This window comes from Balaenoptera physalus, assembly GCF_965194825.1.
Source record: "Balaenoptera physalus genome assembly, chromosome: 1".
In the NCBI taxonomy this organism is placed as follows: Eukaryota; Metazoa; Chordata; class Mammalia; order Artiodactyla; family Balaenopteridae; genus Balaenoptera; species Balaenoptera physalus.
Genome location: NC_138882.1, coordinates 80,326,330 through 80,339,418, shown reverse-complemented (window position 1 = coordinate 80,339,418; position 13,089 = coordinate 80,326,330). Strand labels below are relative to the sequence as shown.

General features: G+C 44.6%; 1 protein-coding gene and 1 pseudogene across 3 annotated transcripts in view; both read left to right on the top strand.

The window, feature by feature from the left end:
- LOC309643660 (olfactory receptor 10J1-like) overlaps positions 1-13,089 on the top strand; it is a 460,112-nt pseudogene that overhangs the window by 281,544 nt on the left and 165,479 nt on the right. The window lies entirely within an intron of this gene.
- Positions 1-13,089, top strand: part of CADM3 (cell adhesion molecule 3) — a 30,255-nt gene that overhangs the window by 7,052 nt on the left and 10,114 nt on the right. The window contains exon 2 of one of the 2 annotated variants that reach the window (XM_082424648.1): positions 11,008-11,109. The exons of the other annotated variant lie outside the window; for it this stretch is intronic. Within the exon in view, the coding sequence (XP_082280774.1) occupies positions 11,008-11,109 (102 nt within the window). The remainder of the gene's footprint in view (positions 1-11,007; positions 11,110-13,089) is intronic. 2 annotated transcript variants of the gene reach the window in all.

Sequence of the window (13,089 nt, the reverse complement as noted above, 5' to 3'; positions counted from 1 at the left end):
GAAAGGATTCTCATGCAGAGACTCCAACATTTTTTTCAATATGTGTATCATTCTTCTATGTGAGCTCTTACCTCTGGGATTCTTTAGCCCTCTCATCTCTCTCCATCTTTCTCCTGGACGTCTCCAGGAGAATAAGAAAGCTAAATAATATAAAGAACTAAAATGTTGCTTTCTCTAAGGATTTATTTTTCCTTACCCCAGCTAGACCTACACTAATTGTGTATTGATTGCTAATTATAAGCACCTTTGGCTCATTTACTTCCAGTTCAGGGTCAGAAAGGTCAGATGCATCACCTCACCCTAGGGAAAAAAGAAAAAGAAATGAAGGCTGATATCTCAGCCATTCATCTCTAAGCTAGCCATTACTTAGTTCTCCATTTCCTTCATATAGTCCCAGCTGTTAGCAAAATAGAATGGAGAACTATACTTCCAATACCAGATTTCATTGGGAATATGCAGATCCTTGTTTCTTGTATTCATTTTTCTTCTGGGACCTGGCTCTTTGCTTCCAATTTGGATTCTAGAATTCCAGCCAAAGCCTCAGACAGAGTAAAAAGCTCCAGAAGGTGAACTGGTTTATTGAGTCTCTGACTTAAATACCCAATGCTCCTTGGAAACCCAGCAAACCTCTAATAAATACATCGATGACAAGTAACTTAAGACTTAGCCTAGCCTAGGTCAGTCTTTGAAGAGCCTGGAGTCAAGTTCTCTCATTATAATAAAATGAGGGGCCCATTTTACCGTCTGCTCCTAATCATTTGTCCCTCAGCAAATGCAAACTTAACAGTGAGACAATTATACTCACTTGTTCTTACTAGTTCTTACTCTAGTTCTTAAGGAAGAAATTTCCAAACACATATTATATATTCCCTCCTCTAATCTCCATCCTATAATCTCAAACAAATATAAAACCCACCATCACTAAGCCCATGGGCCTCACACATTCTCATTTATCCTCTACTGCTGCTTAATGCCAACTCTCTTCTGGTTTCCAAGCCCCGGAGTCCAGTGTCAGTGACAGATGGACTGAGCCTCAGCCCTGGGGAGAAGAGGATTCTGGCCCTCTCCTGGGGAGTTTGAGCAGGAGAGAGAGCCTGAATTCTGCTTTGGGGAGAATCTGAGTTTAAACCATATGGTTTGCTGGACATTAGGGGTTCTGATTAATAACAGGCTGGTGAAAAGGGCTCTGTATCTGGGTCATAAGAAAAAGCTATGTTTATGACCAAAAAAAAAAATGAAAACAGAGATACAAATAATGAAAATGGTAGTTGTCATGTGTGTAGTGAGGGACACATACTGAAGGAGAAAAAGAGAGTAACCAGGTTGGAATATATGTGCATCTTGGGGAACAAAATCGAATGTATATCCACATTGAAGAAGAGATTCTCAATGAAGATTTAAGGAGAGGAGGAGATCTCTGGGTCAGAACAGAATTATTGGCCATATCGGGAACTGTGAGGTCTGCAGACTTGGAAGAATGTGTCTATCTCACAGAAGGGTTAAATTCCCAGGAAGGCCCAAAGTAAGGCTAATTGAACAACCACCTGCTGAAAAATACATTTTTAGGTGAGAAAGGTGAAGGGCAGAGACTACATCTCAGCTGGGATTGGCAGAAGAGGGGAACCCGGAGTAGTGTGGGTGTGTAGAGCAGACCACCTTTTTCTCCATGTGATCCTCCTAATCACTGCCCTGCACCTGTCATCCACACCCTGATTCTGATGACCCAGTGAAGAGAAACAGTGAAAACAAGTCAGTAAAATGAGAGCCAGCCGAGATGAGTGCTTTCTTGCCTGACTTCTAACAAATTAAACTTTTTCACAGCATTGTTATCCCGCCACACCAAGCCATCAACCTGAAATATCTAAAGTGCGGCATTAAAGAGCAAAGAATGAGATAGAGCTTGTTGAGAAGGGAATGCAGCCACGCACTCAAACAGGTATTGAGGCTCTGGAGGGTTAGGAGCAAGGCTTTGGCACCTGGCTGGAGATTCCTCAGGGAATCTGTTCTTTACTTCTCCCCAGGGTCCCTGGGCTTTCCCTCCCATTCCCAGTCCCTATTTTCTCATAGCTAAACATATTTTCCAACAAGTTGAACTGAATTATGCTTTCATTTACTCCACACTGACTCTGTTATGTATCCTTTCCTAAGTACTTTCCTAAGATGGGGTGATTTTTTTCCCCAGTTCTATTACATACGTGTGAAAGCAGCTAGATACATTTAGGGAAAGGGTATAAAAGTGCCTGTACTTGGTTCAAGGGACATCTGAGAGTTCAAAGTCTAGACTCCTGACTCTCTGTTGCATTAGAATACAGACTCCAGGTCATACCTGTTGTGATTTCTGAGCATGTGAGCATGATGGGAAGGGAATGAGGAGATAGGGGTAAAAGGACACTTCTAAAATGGCTCAAGGCTGTCATCAACTGGAGTGATTTCATGCCCGACCTTAGGGACTTGCTTGAGAAATAACTGATGAAAGTCAAAGCCCTGCACAGAACCCATGCTCCCAGCAGCCCTTACTGAGCCATCCGTTCTGCTCTGTCTCATCACCTCCCCCCCCAGCCTCTTAGTACAGAACACTAGACACTTGTCTGGAACACAGAGCCCAGTCCTAGAAGGTAGGCGCTAAGGCGAGGAAGGGGCTCTTTTGGGATTAGATCCCCTTCCTTTCTGTCTCCCAACTGCAGTTCTTACTACAACAAAGTATTGGCTCCAGAGGGGCTTGTTTTTGTTGGGGGCCAGCCCAGGGCTCCCTCCCAGTGCTAATGCACCGAGAACACTGACTCAATAGCAAATCAAAGCAACAGCTGTCCCCACCTCCTTCTCTGCCACCCACTTCCCAGTCTCTGCTCCTCAGAATCTTAACTAAGTCTCCGAGAGGCCCCCCTCAGCCTACTGCAAGCCCACTTCTGCCTCCAGATTTTTTCTCTCACCAGCTCAAGAATAGGAAAAGCTCCTCTGCGTTTTTCTCTCTTCTAGTCTCTGTCTCCCACATCACAATGAGGTTAGCAGCCTCCAGCTCTCCACCACACAGATGCCAACACGCACACGTACACACGGCCTGTCCTCCTCATCACCCTTCTAACTCCTAAAGGGCATGGAAGTAGCTTCTGCCCCACGGCCTCCTCTTTTGTGAGAACTGGAATGTGCCATGAAGTCCCCGACATTTGTGACGATGCCATTCTTCGCACCTTCAGGGACTCCTTCCTCATCTCACCCCAACTTCTCTAACCTGCCTGGCATTTAGTAGAGTTACTTCCCTTGAGATCTAGGGTCCTGGGGTTCCTCACTACAATGCACAGGGAGATGGGAAGCAGGAAGAGTGGATGTCACTGGAAGTAAAATCACACTAAATGGCAACTTAACTTCCAAATTAGCTAGTTCACAGGACTGCTGTCAAATGGCAACGAGAACAAAAGACTGGGGTTATAACCACAGCTCCCACTAGCTGCCTGTGTGACCATGCTTAAGTTTCTAAGCCTCTCTGAGCCTTGGTTCTTCATCTTTTAAATGGGAAGTTTGCACTAGCTGCTACTTAAGATTCTTATCAACTCTAAAAGTCTATGCTTCTAAGAATCATAGACGGGAAAATATTTTAGGAAGAATGAGGTACAGAAAGAGAAGGCAAGGAATTACTGAACTTTGGTAACAGGGAGTCAGAAAGGACATCAGTTCCATCCTCTGTCTAGAAGACTCAAAAAGATCTTAGGAATAACCACCTCTGGCCATTAGGGGTCAGTAGAAAATGACTAGAACATGCAAATTGACTGCAGGGTTTTAGCAATTGTATCAAATATAGTTACTCACGGCACTTAAACTTGTATACTTTTTTAACATTTGGATATAGGAAAACATTTGGAATAAGTGGTTTTTTTTTTTTTTCAGTGAAAAGAGGGTTAACATCAAGATATGCTTTTTGTTTTAACCCCACCCTCACACCCACCACAGGCAAGCTAGCCAACTAGCCAAGTACCTTAAAGATTCCCTCCTCTCCATTCAGCCTAGAAAAGCTAAGCCCCACACCATTCCAATCCCAGGAAACAAAAGCCTTTCATTTTCAACAACTGCTTAGGATGGAAGCAAAAGGTATCTGCCTTCATGCAATAATAAACCTGTTTGAGCCCAGATCCGTCCTTTCCAAACCTAAATCTCTTGGATCATCTAACAGAATAGGATCCCTGGTTCTATAAATCTGTACCTCTTGGCCACACTTTACCAAGCTATGAGGCTAATCAGTATAGTAGGGACTTCTTACAGGGAAGGTTCTCTTCCCCACCCTATTCACCTTCCAGTTTCACTTATATCATGTACGCCTCCTGGGAGAGTAAAGCTACACCCAGAGAGTAGTGACTTCGGGCCCAAGAGGCTGTTGGGAGCCAGAGAGAAAGTAGATAAACAAGACTCCAGGAGGGAAAACCAGACAGCAACAGAAATAATGGAGGGAGGGAACACAAAGGAGCAAGGTCTCAGCAGCTCAAGCCAGAAAGGGTGGAGAGGCCAGCGAGCTGGAGAGAAGGCCTAGATCAGGGAGGCAGGCAGCTGAAGCGTGACTGAGCTGTGGCGCTCTGAAGTGGATGTGAGCCGGAGCATATCTGAGCTGAGCAAGGAGATCCTTTAGGGGATCCTACTGCCTGGGAGGGGACAGGGGCCTGCCCTGAAGAGCAACAGGAAGGGAAGGAAGTACACCTGAAAAGACAGACAAGCCCCCATGACAGAATAACTCTTACCTCTATGGCCCCAGCTTTCTTTCGTCTGACCGCACTATAACATTGGGAATGGAAGCGAATCGGGAGCTTGGAGAGGACAAAGTTAGAAAGGAACGTAGAGCAGGTAGTGAGAGAATATTTTGACACTCCTGCCCTCAGTGTCTTAGACTAGGAAACTACACAGTAACTTCTGCAGAAGTAGCATAATTCCTGGCAACCTAAGAGCAAATGGAGAAAATTAAGTTTAAAGAGAGTCCTTTGTGATCAGGGTGTTGTGCTCTAAAGTTACTCAGGTCAAAGTAACTCCCCTCCCAAATCTTGGAGTGATCGATTAAATCAGGCCTCAGGTGAGATTGGTCCACTTTCCTCCAAATGCGGAAGCAGACATTCACTGATAAAGAAAAATGTGGCTCCGCGCATAAAGAAAAGATTAAGGCGCTGAGTTCTAGTTCTGATTTCATGGCCATTCTCTTCAGTGTGTGATCGAAATACATATAAGAATTCACTGCGTAGCTAGTGTTAGGGAAGAATCAGAGTGAGATCACCTGGCCAGGGAGCCCAGTGATGGGGGTGGGTAAACCATTCTAAAAGTGGGTCCCTCCGGCATTCTGGGCCAGAGCCCCCAATGTGTTTTTCCCTTGGAGATAACACTCCTCCACCCACCTGTCATGGTAGTCGTGAGGAATAACAAGTAGGCTGGGATGAAGAGTATTTTTAACTCTGGAGTTAGAGAAATGCTGAATCATCATCATCATCATCATCATCGTCATCATCATCATCACCATCATCATCAACTCCTACTCGGGGAGCTGGTGTTCTCTATAATCTGGGAAGTGGAGTTCTGGACCCAAGCACTGGCAAGGCCAGCAACAGTTATGCAGGGGAGCTCTGTCCCCTTGTCCCACCATCCCAAATGTGCACCCGTGACCCTGTACATGGCCCTAAGGCCCATGTGATGTAGATTCCCAAAACAGACAGGGCAGAGAAGATACATAAACCAAGCAATAAGGGGTTATACTGACATATAAACTTCCTTACTAGCATCACTTAAATTGGAAACATAATACATTTTTATTCATTTGAGTTATTTATTTATTCAATAAATATTGAGCACTTACTATGTGTGAGGTCCTGTACTATGGATGAAAAATGAAATCAGAGGTGCCAATGTATGCTTTAAAAGGCACATTAGTAAGTCCCTGGTTCCCACCTCTGCTACTCTTAATATGAACCATTAATCAGAAGGAAATCAGTGGGTGATAGGGCTACTTTGTCCTTTAAAATGCTGGGAGTCTTAAAGCTACTGGAACCCATGAGTAAATTGACCAAGAATTAAGAAACCCCCCAGACAACTGAGAGCAAATAAGAAGATAATCTTAGTTCGTAGCCTAGGTGCTAGAGTGCTATGAAAACGTGAGGGCACTCTTAGTTTTAACCAGACACGTCTATTGCTTGGTTAACTGAAGAATCATCCCAAATTATAAGGCCTTTGGGGTGAGCCCCCAAAGATATAGATGAAGACACACCAAGAAATCCAATTAAAAATGTAACTCAGTGGATACAAATCACACCACCACCACAAGCACTCATTTCCAACTTGCTACACTGTTATTTTTATCATAGTGCAGGTAAGCGTTGTGAATTTTGTTTAGGTGAGCACCCCCAGGCCAGCAATGCAAGAAGGAATCTTTCCACCTGTAACCTCTGCCCTCCCCCACCCCCCCCCCCCACACACGAAGCACATGCTCCTGCAAAGGGAGGCAGTGTACTGAAGATATGCAGAAAGTCTGGGCTCTGTGGTCAGAGAGATCTAAGTTTATCCCAACACTTATTGGATGCATCATATGGATAAGTTACTTAACTTTTCTGAGTCTTAGTTAGTCTCTGAGTCTTAGTTAACTCATCCTTAGCATGTGCATAATAATACCTATTAAAGGGTTATTCTGGAATAATGCATATAGAGCACCTCGCTTGGATCATGACACACAGAAGGTAATCAATAAATAGAGATTTCCACCCATCTTGTAAACTTACAGAGCTTCAGCTTCTGGATGATCTACCCTCTTCCTTGGCCCATTTCTTCCTAGCCTTTTTGGTTTGCTATTTCCTCTTCACTGGCAGATTTTGAACCTAGCTCTCATAGTTGAAGACGTTAAGCATCTTGGATTCATTTATTAAATAAGTACTCATTAAGCACCTTCTAAGTGCAATATGCTGTATTAGGGCCAGTACCAGATACAGAGACGAATCAGATATCAACCCTACCTGCAGAATCGTTAAAATTTAGGAAGAAAGCGAAACTTGCAGTACAAAGTAGAGTGATGCATAATTTAAGAAAAGTAGATAAAGTGTTGTGACTCAAAAAAAAAAATCAGAAATTATTTCCATCTGAGGCAATCAGGGAATCAGGGGAGGCTTCTTGAAGGAAGTGCCACAGAAAATAGGCTTTTTAGGGCTTAGATGTGTGAAGATGGGTGAAGAGCATTATCAACAGAGTGACTGTGGGAAAGGGAATGTATGCAGGAAAGGAAAGGGTTTATAGAAAGAATTCCAAATAGCGTCATATGTCTGGGATATGGGGTGAGTGAAGTAAAGAAAAGACAAAGCTGAAAGGCATAATGGCATCAGACCGTGCAGGATCTTATAAGCCAGGCTAACAAATCTGGATATCATCTGCAGACAGTGGGAAGTCAGTGAGGGTTTCTAAGCAGGGAAACAATATGACCCATATGACTGGAGCTCTCTTTATCTGTTTTTCAATGTGATTAACCTGGGCCCTCCCCTTACTAACAGTCTTGTGGACTCAAAGTCTGCATTTCCTTCCAATGACCCTGCCTGAGCAGAACTGTCATTATTTCCACTTCAAAGTGCATGCCACCTTTTCAGAGCACTCTTAAGTTTTCCTTTTGAGTCTGAATCCATTGAAGGAATTTATGCTGATGTCATAAACAGTTGGCAAGCTCTAAATCCAAAGAACAAGGCTTTCACATTCCAGGTTATAATTTCTGCCATTTATCCATGTTTCTGTGAATAACATTATAATCACTCATCTGCACCCAGGGGAGTGGCTATTCGGAATTTATCATTACAGGTGTACAATTTTATAAAAACAGCAAGAAAACTTTCAGGCATATTAACAGACAGTTCTCAAGAGGAGACATGAGATCATAAGTACTTTGGAGAATTACAAGGTAAAATATCACCTCCAGGAGGAAAAAAAAAAAAACCCAGCTACTTCTTAATCAGTTTCTTAAAACACAACAAACCAGAGTGAGTTCCTTGTAAACCTACAGGGACAGTACTGTATATCAAGCATATCCCTAATATGCCATTTATTGGAGATTATTTGTTTAGTTATCAGACCCCTCATCTAAAGAATTCAGTTTAGTTTGAATGACATCATCATTTCACTTATTCATCCTATTCAGAAAAAAAAAAAAAAATGCCAGCAAAATGCAGGAGGAGGGGAGGGATGAAAGGAATATAAGCAAGGAGAAAAGCAACTGAGAAGAAGGCAGAAAACAGCACAAATGAAATAAGGAGCAAGAGAATGAAGACTAAACCTATGCTATCTGGACAGAAGACATGCTCTGCCTGAGTAAGAATGGACACAGCAGAGTGCCAATTGTGACTGAATGAATTACCAGAGCCAGTTAAATGTACTGAGAGCCCACTATGGGCTAAGTGCTGAAAATACAAAGATGAATAAGGGAAGGCTCCTTCTCTTCACCAACTCTGAGTTTAGATGAGGAGGCTGATAACGAAACAAGTAAATTGCAATACAATGGACTGAAATGCTGTAAGAAACAGAAGCTGTTGAAAAAGCTTTGAGTGCACCACCAGCAGGAGAAAGAGGATCCTTGAGAGGGTGTTACTTGTGTGCCTTTAGGTAAGTCACTGAACCCCTCTAAACCTCATCTCTAAAAAGTGATTCTGGGCTTCCCTGGTGGCGCAGTGGTTGAGAATTTGCCTGCCAATGCACGGGACACGGGTTCGAGCCCTGGTCTGGGAAGATCCCACATGCCGCGGAGCAACTGGGCCCGTGAGCCACAACTACTGAGCCTGCGCGTCTGGAGCCTGTGTTCCGCAACAAGAGAGACGTCGATAGTGAGAGGCCCGCGCACCGCAATGAAGAGTGGCCCCCGCTTGCTGCAACTGGAGAAAGCCCTCCCACAGAAACGAAGACCCAACACAGCCAGAAAAATAAATAAATTAAAATTTAAAAAAAAAACGATTGTATCTGGCTGCCTCTCCCTCAAGGTTGTTTTGACATGAATTCATGATTGAAAATCCACTCTGCAAACTGAAAGCCCTATGCCAGCGTAGGAGATGGCTATTTTATCCATTTGAGCAAAGGTCTATTTAGTGCTTACTTGGTGCACTAGGTACCAATACTGTGGTGTGGAGCACTGACCCCTCTCTGGCTTCTCCCTGTCCCTCCACCATTCCAAGCTTTAGCACAACCAGTTTGGCTTCCCACTGTGTGTGGAAGCGCCCACAAACAGACGACCTGGAAAATACCGAGAAACACTCACCAACTTCCGGTTGCCTCCATTCTTGATGTCCACAGAAGGTAGCAGGGCGAGGGCACCCAGGGGGACTCTCTGTTGGATCTGAGCGCCCTGGTCCTCTTCCTGGCCGCCTTTCCTTCTCCCATCCTCATCTTTCTTGCCTCTCTTCACCAACACTTTCCTTGTTCGCTTTCTTGCCTACTTCTACCTGTTACAGATACTCTTTTTTTTTTTTTTTTTCCACTGCTTTACTCCCCCTCCGCATTTGGGCATTAGCGCTTCTCCTGTTCGGGAACAGAGTCATTTCTCAAACCTCCTGGAGGACGTCTGAGGAACAGTGGAGAGGGGAGGCGTCTCCTTGAAGGCCAGTGAACCTCTGAAGCTATCTTAGAGCCCTATCCCGAGGCTAGGACTCTTTCTAACACCCTCTCCCTTCCCCCATCCCTCTCCCTTCCCCGGTACTCCCTTCCCTCCCTCCCCCACTCTCTCCTCTCCCTCACCCTTCTTTCCCTTTGATTCTGCAACTCTCTTGCTCGTCCCCTTTCTTCTCGTGGACCCTAAGACCACGTCCCACTTATCTTTTTAGTCTCACACCCCTGCCACCCCGTACCCTCCCCACCTCCCCTACCCATCCTCCTCGGTCCCATCGCCCCCTTCTCGTTCTTTCCTCTCCCACCGCCCTCCCCCGCTGCCTCTGGAGCGGGCGCGCTGGGACAATTGGCGAAGTTCTGCCGGACTCCAGGCCCGGGACAAGGAGCAGTTCCGGACTCTGCTCAGCAGCCGATGACGTTACTGAATTGTGCGCATGTGATTGGCTACTGGCTTTACAGCGGGAGATCCTGAAAAGATTCTCAAGGCCGGTTTCTTTGTCCCTCCGTCTCTCAGGTTGAGTTGGGGGAAACAGGCCATGGAAACTATACAGTACTTCACAAAAGGGTTTAGGGCCTACCAACTAGGAAGAGAGCCGGTGACTCAAGCCTTGGGCGTGTGCTGTGCCAGATGAGGGAGCAGAGTCAGTGATATAAAATGGTGAGTGGGACTGAGAGTGGAGGAGGAAAGCTTAAGAATAGGAGCACCGGATAGAAGGTAACAATCTAGGAAGGCGTGGGATAACTTTCATCCCCAGCTGTGGTCTGTGTCTTCAGTGCTAAGGGTGTCACCTTGAAACAGAGCTTTGGATTTGGAATCAGGCATTTAATTTCCAGTCTTTGTTCTTCTGTTTGTAGGACCTTGGGCAAGTCACTTCATTCTGTTTCCCCTCTTCAAGGTAGAAGTGATAATACCAACAGTACTTATTTAACTGGTTTATTAAAAGGATTAAATGGGAACGTAGTTTTTAATGATTAAACCTGTCATTATTTTAGTAGATAATTTGGTGTAGCAGAAAGAATCCCGGATCAGGAATGAAAAGTCTTTGGTTATCTTTCCTGTTTCTGTATGACCTTCGCCAAGTCACTTTTAACCCTAGTGGGTGTCAGTGTCCTCACCTGTGAACTGGGAGAACTGGACCAGATGACCTCTAAGATCTCTGTTGGCTCTAACGTTATGTGATTGACTGCTAAAGCTTAGCATCCTCCTTTAATTCACCCCTTCGGAGGAAGACTTCACTTCCCTTTTCAGGACTTGAGTTAATCTCCCCCTTTTGTGAGAAAGCCACCTTCTCTTAGGTACCCTGGTGAAGCTGCTTTTCACAGGGGCCAGTCCTCTCCCCCATCCCCAACAATGAAAGTACAGATCCCAAACGGTAGCAGCTTAAATGTAGGGCTCATCCTTCATGGAGACTCTCTCCCCAGGCTACTGGCAAGAGCAGAATTTGGAGCTGGGGACTCTGGCTCCACTCGAAGAGGCCATGAGCTCCACAGTCTGGAGCAGCCCTGACATGCTGGCCAGTCAAGGTGAGAATCCAGGCCCCCTCATCTCAATGTCCCTCAGTTCCCTCCGCCATCCTCACATCATCTCCCACTCATGTTGCCTCCACCCTGTGTTCTCACTCCCCTCATTACCACACAACTCTTCCCCCTCTCCATTTGACATTTTAGTACTTAGTTCTACACCACCAACTCCCCTGGCACCTACTCCTCCTTCCCTCACTCCGGTACAGGGACCTCTGTATCCCTTACACCTTTTTCCAAAAATAAAATGATTCCAGGAGGAGTGTATTACTCAGAATAAAGAGGTTCTGGAAAGACACAATCAAGATAGAATTCTTCAAAAGGAACCAGGGACAATGGGATTACCAGTCAAAAATCGGTTTATGGCTAGCAGTAAATGATAGGTTTCCCAAACCTTTCGTTGAGATATTTAAGGAAGATATCACTTCCACCTTTATTCAGCCAGCTCAGTCTCTGGCTTGCTAACATTAAAGTCATAGTTTTGATTCTCAAGTTAGATGATTACCTGAGGCGCATTCCAGTGAAAAGAGCACTGCCTTGAGACTCAGGATTCTAGTCCTAACTAGAATCACTGATCGGTAGAATGATCTTAAGCAATCACTTCACCTCCATTGCCTCATTGTCTACATCTGTAAAATGAGGGAATTGGATTCCATGATTCCTAAGATCCCTGTCAGTTCTAATTTTTATGATTCTAAACGCTAAAACTAGCAGCCAGGCTTTGGGCTCCAATTTGGAGACAGCCACTCAGAAGCGTTGGTGTTTGGTGTCAGCTCCGGCAGGTGCCACCTTCACTCTTCAGGGCCCCTTCTCTGCTAGGAACGCTCATTGAATATTCCTTGGAAATGGAGCTCTGGTGACCAGGAAAGACAGGAATAAGCAGATAGGGCAGGGGTAAGGTTGGTGCCATAGGGAGTATGGGGATTGTTTTAAACTGCTCAATTAGGGAATGTAGGAAGTACGTTTCTTGGTTTCTGATTCAGAGGCGACAATGCTGGTTAAGTAATTTAGTACCATAGAAGAAATTGTGTGGATGTTTCAGGAATCAGAGCTAGAAGGTGTTATTTTAGCTCTGCAGAGGTCAGTGCCATTGGGTCACAGGAAGTCAGACCTGAAGATGAGGGAATCAATATTAGGAATCAGAATCCATGCTTTGGGGAACATGGGACAATACTGGGTGGAGGAAGCAAGTGTCACACAGACTGAGGGGCTCACAGCTAGGCCTGATTAGAAGGCACATTTGGGATTCAAATGACTCATCCTCACGATATCTTACTAGTCCTTCTTTTGTTTAACTTGACTAAGTAGAGAGGGATTAGAAACCATATTTCTATCACGTCGAAGGGAAAACTTTAATCCATTATTCTTTAAAATAACGTCAGGATAGTGATTTGGGTTTGTGTGTTGATTTGGGTGGCGGGTAGTACTGATACTGAAAAGAATATGTTAAGGGAGCTGATGATTGAAGGGAAGTTATTGTTGGAGGAATTGAAAAGTCTGTGTCAAAACGTTTTAGGTTTTTTTTTAACTCTTTTTTGTTTATTTTGTAGTTTTATTAGCTACCTCTTGTGTAAATGAATGTGCAACCCACATTCTTGGGGGTTGGCCTTTTCTTCGCTTTTATAGTTTGGGCATTATTACAACCATTTATTTTCTTGCTCTTATATGCAGGTGGTGGCAGGAAGGTAAAACAGAATGACAGACTCGTATGTGTGTTTTCAAAGGTGAATGGTAGAACTCTATCAGAAAAGATACGTGGGGAGTGGTATGTGTAGATCTGGGGTGCCTTTATCCCTCTAAATGTTTGTGGCCCTGTCAGTTCATTCAGCAAATATTCAACAAGTGACTGTTTTTCTGTGCATTCAAAGCAAGAGGAAGTAAGGTCTGTCTTCCCCTGCCTCACCCCCACCTCTATTCCTTCCCCCATGATGCGTTAAGAGAATACAGAGACGTGGGCCTTGGATGGTCTGAATTAGATGAGGC